The following is a 12002-nucleotide window of genomic DNA, read 5'->3' on the forward strand; positions in this document are numbered from 1 at the left end:
ACCAGTCCCGTATCTGTGAACCAGTCCCGTATCTGTGAACCAGTCCGGTATCTGTGAACCAGTCCCGTATCTGTGAACCAGTCCCGTATCTGTGAACCAGTCCGGTATCTGTGAACCAGTCCGGTATCTGTGAACCAGTCCGGTATCTGTGAACCAGTCCCGTATCTGTGAACCAGTCCGGTATCTGTGAACCAGTCCGGTATCTGTGAACCAGTCTGGTATCTGTGAACCAGTCCCGTATCTGTGAACCAGTCCCGTATCTGTGAACCAGTCCGGTATCTGTGAACCAGTCCCGTATCTGTGAACCAGTCCCGTATCTGTGAAACAGTCCGGTATCTGTGAACCAGTCCCGTATCTGTGAACCAGTCCCGTATCTGTGAACCAGTCCCGTATCTGTGAACCAGTCCGGTCGATACCTGTGAACCAGTCCGGTATCTGTGAACCAGTCCGGTATCTGTGAACCACTCCTGTACCTGTGAACCAGTCCCGTATCTGTGAACCAGTCCGGTATCTGTGAACCAGTCCGGTATCTGTGAACCAGTCCCGTATCTGTGAACCAGTCCCGTATCTGTGAACCAGTCCGGTATCTGTGAACCAGTCCGGTATCTGTGAACCAGTCCGGTATCTGTGAACCAGTCCGGTATCTGTGAACCAGTCCCGTATCTGTGAACCAGTCCCGTATCTGTGAACCAGTCCCGTATCTGTGAACCAGTCCCGTATCTGTGAACCAGTCCGGTATCTGTGAACCAGTCCCGTATCTGTGAACCAGTCCGGTATCTGTGAACCAGTCCGGTATCTGTGAACCAGTCCCGTATCTGTGAACCAGTCCCGTATCTGTGAACCAGTCCCGTATCTGTGAACCAGTCCCGTATCTGTGAACCAGTCCGGTATCTGTGAACCAGTCCGGTATCTGTGAACCAGTCCCGTATCTGTGAACCAGTCCGGTACCTGTGAACCAGTCCCGTATCTGTGAACCAGTCCCGTATCTGTGAACCAGTCCCGTATCTGTGAACCAGTCCCGTATCTGTGAACCAGTCCGGTATCTGTGAACCAGTCCCGTATCTGTGAACCAGTCCGGTATCTGTGAACCAGTCCGGTATCTGTGAACCAGTCCCGTATCTGTGAACCAGTCCCGTATCTGTGAACCAGTCCCGTATCTGTGAACCAGTCCGGTATCTGTGAACCAGTCCGGTATCTGTGAACCAGTCCCGTATCTGTGAACCAGTCCGGTATCTGTGAACCAGTCCCGTATCTGTGAACCAGTCCGGTATCTGTGAACCAGTCCCGTATCTGTGAACCAGTCCCGTATCTGTGAACCAGTCCCGTATCTGTGAACCAGTCCCGTATCTGTGAACCAGTCCCGTATCTGTGAACCAGTCCGGTATCTGTGAACCAGTCCGGTATCTGTGAACCAGTCCCGTACCTGTGAACCAGTCAGGTATCTGTGAACCAGTCCCGTACCTGTGAACCAGTCCGGTCGATACCTGTGAACCAGTCCCGTATCTGTGAACCAGTCCCGTATCTGTGAACCAGTCCCGTATCTGTGAACCAGTCCCGTATCTGTGAACCAGTCCCGTATCTGTGAACCAGTCCGGTATCTGTGAACCAGTCCAGCATCTGTGAACCAGTCCGGTATCTGTGAACCAGTCCGGTACCTGTGAACCAGTCCGGTATCTGTGAACCAGTCCGGTACCTGTGAACCAGTCCCGTATCTGTGAACCAGTCCGGTATCTGTGAACCAGTCCGGTATCTGTGAACCAGTCCCGTATCTGTGAACCAGTCCGGTATCTGTGAACCAGTCCGGTATCTGTGAACCACTCCTGTGCCTGTGAACCAGTCCCGTATCTGTGAACCAGTCCGGTATCTGTGAACCAGTCCGGTATCTGTGAACCAGTCCCGTATCTGTGAACCAGTCCCGTATCTGTGAACCAGTCCGGTATCTGTGAACCAGTCCGGTATCTGTGAACCAGTCCCGTATCTGTGAACCAGTCCCGTATCTGTGAACCAGTCCGGTATCTGTGAACCAGTCCCGTATCTGTGAACCAGTCCCGTATCTGTGAACCAGTCCGGTATCTGTGAACCAGTCCGGTATCTGTGAACCAGTCCGGTATCTGTGAACCAGTCCGGTATCTGTGAACCAGTCCCGTATCTGTGAACCAGTCCGGTATCTGTGAACCAGTCCCGTATCTGTGAACCAGTCCCGTATCTGTGAACCAGTCCCGTACCTGTGAAACTGTCCAGTCGGTACCTGTGAACCAGTCAGGTATCTGTGAACCAGTCCCGTACCTGTGAAGCAGTTCGGTCGGTACCTGTGAAGCAGTTCGGTCGGTACCTGTGAAGCTGTCCGGTTGGTACCTGTGAAGCTGTCCGGTTGGTACCTGTGAAGCAGTCCCGTACCTGTGAAGCAGTTCGGTTGGTACCTGTGAAGCTGTCCGGTTGGTACCTGTGAAGCTGTCCGGTCGGTACCTGTGAAGCAGTTCGGTCGGTACCTGTGAAGCTGTCCGGTTGGTACCTGTGAAGCTGTCCCGTACCTGTGAAGCAGTTCGGTTGGTACCTGTGAAGCTGTCCGGTTGGTACCTGTGAAGCTGTCCGGTCGGTACCTGTGAAGCAGTTCGGTCGGTACCTGTGAAGCAGTTCGGTTGGTACCTGTGAAGCAGTTCGGTTGGTACCTGTGAAGCAGTTCGGTTGGTACCTGTGAAGCAGTTCGGTTGGTACCTGTGAAGCAGTTCGGTTGGTACCTGTGAAGCAGTTCGGTTGGTACCTGTGAAGCTGTTCGGTCGGTATCTGTGAAGCGGTCCGGTCAGTACCTGTGAAGCAGTCCCGTACCTGTGAACCAGTCCGGTAGGTACCTGTCAAGCAGTTCGGTTGGTACCTGTCAAGCAGTTCGGTTGGTACCGTGAGCAGTCCCGTACCTGTGAAGCAGTTCGGTCGGTACCTGTGAAGCAGTTCGGTCGGTACCTGTGAAGCAGTTCGGTCGGTACCTGTGAAGCAGTTCGGTCGGTACCTGTGAAGCAGTTCGGTCGGTACCTGTGAAGCTGTCCGGTCGGTACCTGTGAAGCTGTCCCGTACCTGTGAACCAGTCCGGTAGGTACCTGTAAAGCAGTTTGGTTGGTACTGTGAAGCAGTCCCATACCTGTGAAGCAGTTCGGTCGGTACCTGTGAAGCAGTTTGGTTGGTACTGTGAAGCAGTCCCGTACCTGTGAAGCAGTTCGGTCGGTACCTGTGAAGCAGTTCGGTCGGTACCTGTGAAGCTGTCCGGTTGGTACTGTGAAGCAGTCCCATACCTGTGAGCTGGTCCTGTGCCTCCTGTATTACCCCTGTACCTTAGAGTCTGACCTGTTCAAATGACCTTCTCTGGTACACAGCAGGTAGTTCATTTACCTTGTCCTCAATCGGGCACTTGTCTTTCAGCCAATGATTCAACACTTCATCCTTGAATGCCCCAGTGTTGCCAACTGTGCTTTGCTGGATCTTGGCTATGGTCGTGGCATCTTTTACAATCTGAATCATTCCTGCAGAAGTACAACAAAACCTTTGGGTTTGTGATCTTGAACAATTTTAAATCAGAACTCTATAAAGCAGGTTATCTCTTCACCCAGCACTCGCTGTGAAAGATTATTACTGAGTTAACCTATTGTACACAGGCCCTGTAACCATCCCATAAGTGATTGGGATTTATTTGATGCTAGTACAGAGAATATTAAATCAAACACTTTCAATTTTGAGCCACATTCCTTACATTAACCACATTGTACTGGTCATTGCCAGCTCATTCCGATTGTGTGCTCTAAACTCATGCTTCTCTCGGGACTAGACCCAGATTGGCCAAACACAAGTCACAAAGGGTGCCGACGGCCACTTTGAGCCCATTGATCGAAGCTACATTTGAACCCTGGTTTCAGAGGTGACAAGTTCACGTCTGAACCATCCAGTTTTCCACACCCATTTTCTAAACACACACAGAGTCTACGAGGCCAGAGTAAAGAGAATTATTTTTTATACCAATTTTGTTCCCTGTTGCAATGCATCCGTACGGCAACAAACAAAGGTCCAAGGATTCTGTCTCCCAGATTGAGTCCATAATGAGAAGGATCTGTGGATAAATGGAAGTATTGTTGTATTTACGAAACAAGAGCATTCAAAGAAGTAACTAAGCAGAGTCATGGAACAATGGTCTACACCTGTTACCAACTTTGTTTGCTTCTCCCCAAGGCTAAGCTTTGCTGTGTTCCCCATGTTACATTATGATAATATTTATTTGTGTCACAAGTAGGCTTACATTACACTGCAATGAAGTTACTGTGAAAATCCCCGAGTCGCCATACTCTGGCGCCTGTTCGAGTACATTGAGGGAGAATTCAGAATGTCCAATTCACCTAACAGCACGTCTTTCGGGACTTGTGGGAGGAAATTGGAACACCTGGAGGAAACCCACACAGACACGCTATGAGGCAGGTATGACCCCCTTACCCAGTGACATGTTTTTTTGATTCATTTTACAGGATGTGGGTGTTGTTGGTTAGGCCAGCATTTATTGCCAATCCTAGTTGCCCTTCAGAAGGTGGTGGTGAGCTGTCTTCTTGAAATGCTGCAGTTCCCGTGATGTCGGTACACACACTGTGCTGTTAGGGAGGAAGTTTCCGGATTTTGACCCAGCGACAATGAAGGAAATGCAATATATTTCCAAGTCAGAATGGTGAGTGACTTGGAGGGGAACCTCCAGGTGGTGACGTTGCAGGTATCTGCTGCCCTTGTCCTTCTAAATGGTAGTGGTCGTGGGTTTGGAAGGTGCTGCAGGAGGAACTTTGGCGAGTTTCTGCAGTGCATCTTGTAGATTGTACACATGGCTGCCACTGTTCATCGGTGGTGGAGGGTTTAAATGTTTGTGGAAGGAGGAGCAATCAAGCGGGCTGCTTTGTCCTGGATGGTGTCGAGCTTCTTGAGCGTTGTTGGAGCCTCACTCATCCAGGCAAGTGGAGAGAGTATTCCATTACACGCCTGACTTGTGCCTTGTAGATGATGGCCAAGCTTTGGAGGGGTCAGGAGGTGAGCTACTCATCGCAGAATTCTTAGCTTCTGATCTGCTCTGATAGCCACAGAATTAATATGGCTAGTCCAATTCAGTTTCTGATCAATGGTAACCCCCAGGATGTTGATTGTGGGGGATTCAGCGATGGTAATGCCATTGAATGTCAAGGGGCGAGGGTTAGATCGTCTCTTGCAGGAAATAGTCATTGCCTGGTACTTCAGTGCTGCAAATGTAACTTGCCACTTGTCAGCCCAAGCCTGAATATTGTTGTTATACCGTCAATTCACTGTGAAACTGTGAGAACGAGTGAATATCCAAGAACTCACCTGCCAGAGTCAGCTGTACAAATGAGTGCCACCCATAGGTGGCCGGACTACATATGGCCCCGGATAGGGTGGAGCCAGAGATGGAGCCCACTGGGGTTCCAGTAGACTACCTGGAAGTAGACCCGTATCATCACTTCCAAGTTATGGATCACATCATTATACAGACAGTACAGACAGCTCATGTATTAGGTGAAATACATTCCCTGAAATACTTGTTAAAAAAACAAGTCCAGCGGGACGTGAGGTCTTAGAGATTCAGTCTGTCTGGAGGACGGATCGTTCATTTAGACCTCCTCAGCTCTGGTGATACGGCGGGCACGGTCGTTGCCGATGGTGACTCCTGGGGCGTTGTGTCTGGAGTTTGAGCCTCAGTCTGGTGTGTTGGAGACGGTTGGGGGGGTGGGGGAAGGCAAGGGGTTGGTGGGTGGCGGCAGTGGCAGCGCTGCCAAGATAGGAGACTCAGGGGGGCATAAGGGGCGCAGGGGTTGGCTGTAGGCAGCGGAGAGGGGGGCGCATTGGCAGGGGAACCAGCTGCGCCAGATCTCGCAGGGAGACCATATCGTGGTGTCCGTCCTGGTGCACGATGTAGGCGTACTGGGGTTAGCGTGCAGCAGCTGCACCTTCTCGACCAGGGGGTCAGTCTTATGGCTCCTTATGTGCCTCTGGAGAAGGACAGGTCCCGGAGTGGTCAGCCAAGATGGAAGGGAGACCCCGGAGATGGACTTCCTGGGGAAGAGAAACAAGCGGTCATGAGGGGTCTCGTTTGTGGCTGTGCAGAGGAGCGACCTAATGGAGTGGAGGGCGTCGGGAGGACCTCCTGCCAGTGGGGGGTCGGGAGACTTCTAAACTGGAGGGCCAGAAGGACGGCCTTCCATACCATCGCGTTCTCCCTCTCCACCTGCCCGTTTCCCTGCGGGTTATAGCTCGTAGTCCTGCTCGAGGCGATGCCTTTGCTGAGCAGGTACTGACGCAGCTCATCGCTCATGAACGATGTGCCCCAGTTGCTGTGGACGTATGCAGGGAAACCGAACAGTGTGAAGATGCTGTGCACTGCCTTTATCACAGTGGCTGAGCTCACGTCGAGGCAGGGGACGGCGAAGGGGAAGCGGGAGTACTCGTCGACGACGGTTAGAAAGTATATATTACGGTTGGTGGAGGGGAGGGGCCCTTTGAAGTCCATACTTAGGCGCTCAAAGGGCCGGGAGGCCTTTACCAGGCGGGCCTTGTCTGGCCGGTAGAAGTGCGGTTTGCACTCCGCGCAGACTTGGCAGTCCCTGGTCATGGCCCTGACCTCCTCGGTGGAGAAGGGCAGATTGCGGGCCTTAATGAAGTGGGTAAGCCGGGTGATCCCCAGGTGACAGAGGTCATTGTGGATAGCCCAAAGTTGGTCATCTTGCACGCTGGCGCATGTGCCATGGGACAGGGCATCTGGGGGCTCGTTGAGCTTCCCAGGATGATACTTGATATCATAATTGAAGGTGGAGAGTATGATCCTCCACCTCAGGATTTTGTCATTTTTTTATTTTGCCCCGTCGTGCGTTGTCAAATATGAAGGCGACCGACCGTTGGTCGGTGACGAGGGTGAACCTCCTACCGGCTAGGTAGTGCCTCCAGTGCTGCACGGCTTTCACTATGGCTTGTGCTTCCTTCTCAACCGAGGAGTTTCGGTTCTCGGAAGCGTGGAGGGTTCTAGAGAAGAATGCTACTGGCCTGCCCGCCTGGTTGAGTGTGGCAGCCAGTGCGAAGTCTGACACATCGCTCTCTACCTGAAAGGGGACGGACTCATCCACCATAGCGGCCTTGGTGATGTCGGTCTTGATGTGGCTAAAGGCCAAGCGGGCCTCAGCCATCAGGGGAAAAGTGGTGGTCTGAATAAGTGGGTGGGCTTTGTTCGCATAGTTGGGGGCCCACTGGGCGTAGTAGGAGAACAGCCCCAGGCATCGTTTGAGGGCCTTGAGGCTGTGGGGAGGGGGGAGTTCCGTGAGGGAGCGCATACGGTCGGGGTTGGGCCCTAGGACTCCGTTCTCCATGACGTAGCTGAGGATGGCCAGTCGTGTAGTGCAGAAAACGCACTTCTCTTTGTTGTAAGTGAGGTTGAGGGATTGGGCGGCCTGGAGGAACCTCTGAAGGTTGGCGTCATGATCCTGCTGATCATGGCCGCAGATGGTGACATTGTCCAAGTACGGGTATGTAGCCCGCAATCCGTACTGGTCCACCATTCGGTCCATTGTTCTCTGAAAGACCGAGACCCCGTTAGTGATGCCGAAGGGGACCCTGAGGAAGTGGAAGAGTCGGCTGGCTGCTTCAAAGGCCGTGTAGTGGTGTTCTTCCGGGCGGATGGGAGCTGGTGGTAGGCCGACTTCAGATCAGTTGAGAACACACGGCACTGTGCGATCTGGTTGACCATCTCCGCTATGCGGGGGAGAGAGTACGTATTGAGTTGCGTGAACCCGTTAATTGTTTGGCTGTAGTCTACAACCATCTGGTTCTTTTCCCCGGTCCGGACGACCACCACTTGCGCTCTCCAGGGGCTGTTGCTGGCCTCGATGATCCCTTCACTCAACAGTCGGTGGACCTCCGAATTGATAAAAGTCATATCTTGGGAACTGTAGCGCCTGCTCCTGGTGGCGACGGGTTTACAGTTGGGAGTGAGGTTCGCAAAGAGCGAAGGGGGGGAGACCTTGAGGGTTGCGAGGCTGCATACTGTGAGAGGGGGGGGTAAGGGTCCACCGAACTGTAGGGTCATACTTCGGTGACTACATTGGAAGTCTAATCCAAGAAGTAGGGGGCGCAGAGGTGAGGGAGGACATACAACTTAAAACAGGCGTACTCGGCGCCCTGCAGTGCAAGGTTAGCGATACAGTACCCCCGGATCTGGACTGAATGGGATCCGGAGGCAAGGGAGATGGTTTGGGATGCGGGGTGTATGGGTAGGGAGCAGCGCCTTACCGTGTCAGGGTGAACAAAGCTCTCCGTGCTCACGGAGTCGAAAAGGCAGGGGGTCTCGTGCCCGTTGACCTGGACGACCCTCATTGAGTTTTTCAAGTGCTTCGGCTGCGACTGGTCGAGGATGACTGCGCCCAGCTGCGGGTAGCCAGCATGGTTGGCGGCGTCGGGGTCACAAAATGGCGGCCCCCATGAGTCGCACGTGTCGAGCTTGGTCGAAGATGGAGACCAAGATGGCCGCCCCCACGAGTCGCACGTGTCAGGCCAGGTCGAAGATGGCGACCAAGATGGCCGCCCCCATCGGCCGCACATTTCGGTCGGTGTTGGAGCCAGTGGGCAAGATGGTGGCCCCCACGAGTCGCACGAGGCTGATGAAACGTCTGAAGGGGCCGTTCCGGGCAGGCACGCAGCAACATTGCGGGTCTGTGGGCCTGTGAGTCCACGGGTCAGGCCTGGCGAGTGTTCGATTTTTGGGCTTTATGTTGGCCCAGACAGGCTCTGGCGAAGTGTCCCTTTTTCCCACAGTCGCTGCACGTCACTGTGTGGGCTGGGAAACGCTGCCGGGGGTGTTGACCCTCATCGCAGAAGTAGCACCGTGGTTCCCGGGGCTAGACTTGCAGCTACGTGGCACAGGCCTGCTACGTAGTCGGGTCCGACGGGGGTCGCAACGATGGCATCCACGAGGGGTTCGCCGGGTCCGGGGGGAACGCACTGAGGTTCTGGTATGCCACCTCTAATGAGGTAGCTAGCTTTACCGTGTCCCGCAGGTCAGTGGTCCCGTTTTCCAGCAATCGCTGCCTGATGTAGTTCGATCGGACCTCAGCCACGTAGGTGTCCTGGATCTGTCGGTTCATGTGTTCCTCCGCCGTCACATCCCGGTAGCTGCAGTTCCTCGCGAGTAGGGTCGGTTTTTCCAGGTACTCATTTAGTGATTCCCCAGCATGTTGACAGCAAGTCATGAGAAGATGTCAGGCGTACACCTCGTTTACAGGCTTCACGAAATGCGCCTGGAGGGTTGCGACCGCCGCCTCGTACGTGGCCGCTTTCTCGACCATCGCGGAGATTCGATGGCTAGCCAGAGTGTGGAGGAGTCGCAGCTTGAGGGTTTCAGTGGGAGGCATTGTGAAGGAGTCGAGGTAGGCGTTGAAGCAATGAAACCAATGTTTGAAGATCTCCTTGGCTTCCGATGCGCGCGTGTCGAGTTCGAGCTTATCCAGCTTCAGAGCGGCTTCCATGATGCTGTTGATGGATATTAAATTGTTATACCATCAATTCACTGTGAGACCGTGAGAATGAGTGAACATTAGGTTTTAATATCCATGAACTCACCTGCCCGAGTTGGCTGTACACAGGTGGCCGGACTATATATGGCCCCGGTGAGGGCGGAGCCAGAGGCGCAGCCCACCGGGGTTCCAGTACAGTACCTGGAAGTAGCCCTTATCATCACTTCCAGGTCATGGGTCACATCACTATACAGACAGTACAGACAGCTCATGCATTAGGTGGAATACATTCACCACAATTGTCCTGGTCTTGCTGCATTTGGACATGGACTGCTTCATTATCTGAGGGATCGCGAATGGTGTTAAATACATTGTGCAGTCATCTGTGCATTTATATTGTTAACTGCTTTGTATCAGGTTATGCCCTAAACCTCCTCTTATCCAATGGATATTTGCATAGGTGTGCAAACCTAGCAATACTCATCTTTGCTTTACAAAGCATAAAGATTAATCACCCATTCCTCTTTGACATTCACTATGGGCGGCACAGTAGCAGTGGTTAGCACTGTTGCTTCACAGCGCCAGAGTCCCATGTTCGATTCCCGGCTTGGGTCACTGTCTGTGCAGAGTCTGTACTTTCTCCTCGTGTCTGCATGGGTTTCCTCCGGGTGCTCCGGTTTCCTTACACAAGTTGAGAAAGATGTGCTTGTTTCGTGAATTGGGCATTCTGAATTCTCCCTCAGTGTACCCGAACAGGCACCGGAGTGTGTTGACTAGGAGCTTTTCATAGTAATTTCACTGCAGTGTTAATGTAAGCCTACTTGTGACAATAAAGGTTATTATTATTACTACATGCCTGTATTTTCCTGGGCTTCCTTCACATCGTAGATAAGCAATGCCAAACATCGATGGGCCAAATGGCCTACTTCTGCACTGTAAACTCTATGATTCCATGAGTTAAAGATGCAATTCATCATGCTCAATGAATATGCATCGCTTTGAAGGATAGAAACTCCACAGGAAAAGTGGTCTCACCGTAGCTAACAAGAAAAGTTAAAGATAGTATCAGTTAAAGGAAGAGGTTTATAATATTGTCAAAAAAAAAAGAGTAGCAAGTCTGAGGAGTGACAAAGGATGAACAAGAACTTGTAAGGAGGGCGAAAACAAACCGTGAAAGTAAACCAGCAAGAAATATCAGAATGTATTGTGTGAGCTTTTTATTTGGCCAACATTTGTTACCCATCCCTAATTGCCCTTGAGAGCAGCTAAGAGTCAACCACATTGCTATGGGTCTGAAGTTACATGTAGGCCAGGCAGGTAAGGACGGCAGATTTCCTTCCCTGAAGGACACGAGTGAACCAGCAGGGTTTTCCTGACAGTTTCATGGTCATCGTTACTGAGACCAGTTTTCACTTCCAGATTTTTTTGTAATTAATTGAATGTATTAATTAATGAAATTGAATTTAAATTTCACCAGTTTCTACAATTATTTTAAAAGTAAGAGGTGAGCAAATTTAAGTTTGGATCCCTTAGCGGCAGAGACTGGAACAATTAAAATGGGGAATATAGAAATAGCAGAGAAGTTAAAGAAGTAGTTTGTGTCTGTTTTCCCAGGAGAGGGGGAAAAGATTTACCAGATATAATGGGGAAACCAAGAGTCCAATGGGAGAGAGGAATTTAGTTAATAAATATTAAAGAAAAAATACTGGAAAAATTAATGGAACTAAAGCTGATAAAGGCCCTGGACTTGGTTCCAAAGCCCAGTGTTTTGAAAGAGGTGGCTGCATTATATTGTTATATAACAGGAAGGGTGGATGGGAGAGCAGGGGAACCAGTTGATGTAGTATATTGGGCTTTTCGAAAAGCTTGCGATTTGGTGCCACATAAAATGTTACATAAGATTCAGGCTCATGGGGATTTAGGGTAATATATCGGCATGGATTAAGGTTTGCTTAACAAGAATAAACAAGTATATTGTGTAAGAATCCTTCCTGGTTATTTCCTTTGTTCCCATTTCTTTTCTTTTTATTATTTTGATCCATTGAACCATAATCGGGATGTAACTTTAAGCAGATGATTCCAAGTTGAAGCAGCCTGCTTGCCAGGTCATTGTGTTCCCAGGTTTTGTATTTTGGAAGGGAGATGCCAGACTCTTTGGCACCAAGTGGATCTTAGGAACCAGCTTTGGAGGGACTTTGATTAGTTAATTGGCAACCGATGAGTTGACCAGGGACAGTATTCTGCCTGACAACGGTCAGTGGCTGGTTCCTGCATGATGCTTTCTGCGAGAACTTGGCAGAAATGTTTAGACCTTGGAAGAAGAAGGAATACTTTACCCCTCTCTCTCCTATTTGCTGACGTGAAAGAACTGCTCTATCCTTCTAAAACAAGTGAGTGCCTGGCACATCTTTGCTGGGAACTTGAAATGATACGGAGTCTGCAGAGAAGGTAGACAACCTTGCCAGAGAAAACCATCTC

The 12002-nt window shown here is 51.2% G+C and overlaps 1 protein-coding gene across 4 annotated transcripts in view; it reads right to left on the bottom strand.

Moving 5' to 3' along the window:
* pik3cg (phosphatidylinositol-4,5-bisphosphate 3-kinase, catalytic subunit gamma) overlaps nt 1-12002 on the bottom strand; it is a 77600-nt gene that overhangs the window by 30263 nt on the left and 35335 nt on the right. For all 4 annotated transcript variants that reach the window (XM_038777739.1, XM_038777740.1, XM_038777741.1 and 1 more), the window contains 2 exons: nt 4003-4093; nt 3382-3512 (listed from right to left, as the gene is read on the bottom strand). In XM_038777739.1, coding sequence (XP_038633667.1) covers nt 3382-3512; nt 4003-4093 — 222 coding nt within the window. The remainder of the gene's footprint in view (nt 1-3381; nt 3513-4002; nt 4094-12002) is intronic.

The sequence above is a fragment of the Scyliorhinus canicula genome, chromosome 18 (genome assembly GCF_902713615.1).
Source record: "Scyliorhinus canicula chromosome 18, sScyCan1.1, whole genome shotgun sequence".
NCBI classification, from domain to species: Eukaryota; Metazoa; Chordata; class Chondrichthyes; order Carcharhiniformes; family Scyliorhinidae; genus Scyliorhinus; species Scyliorhinus canicula.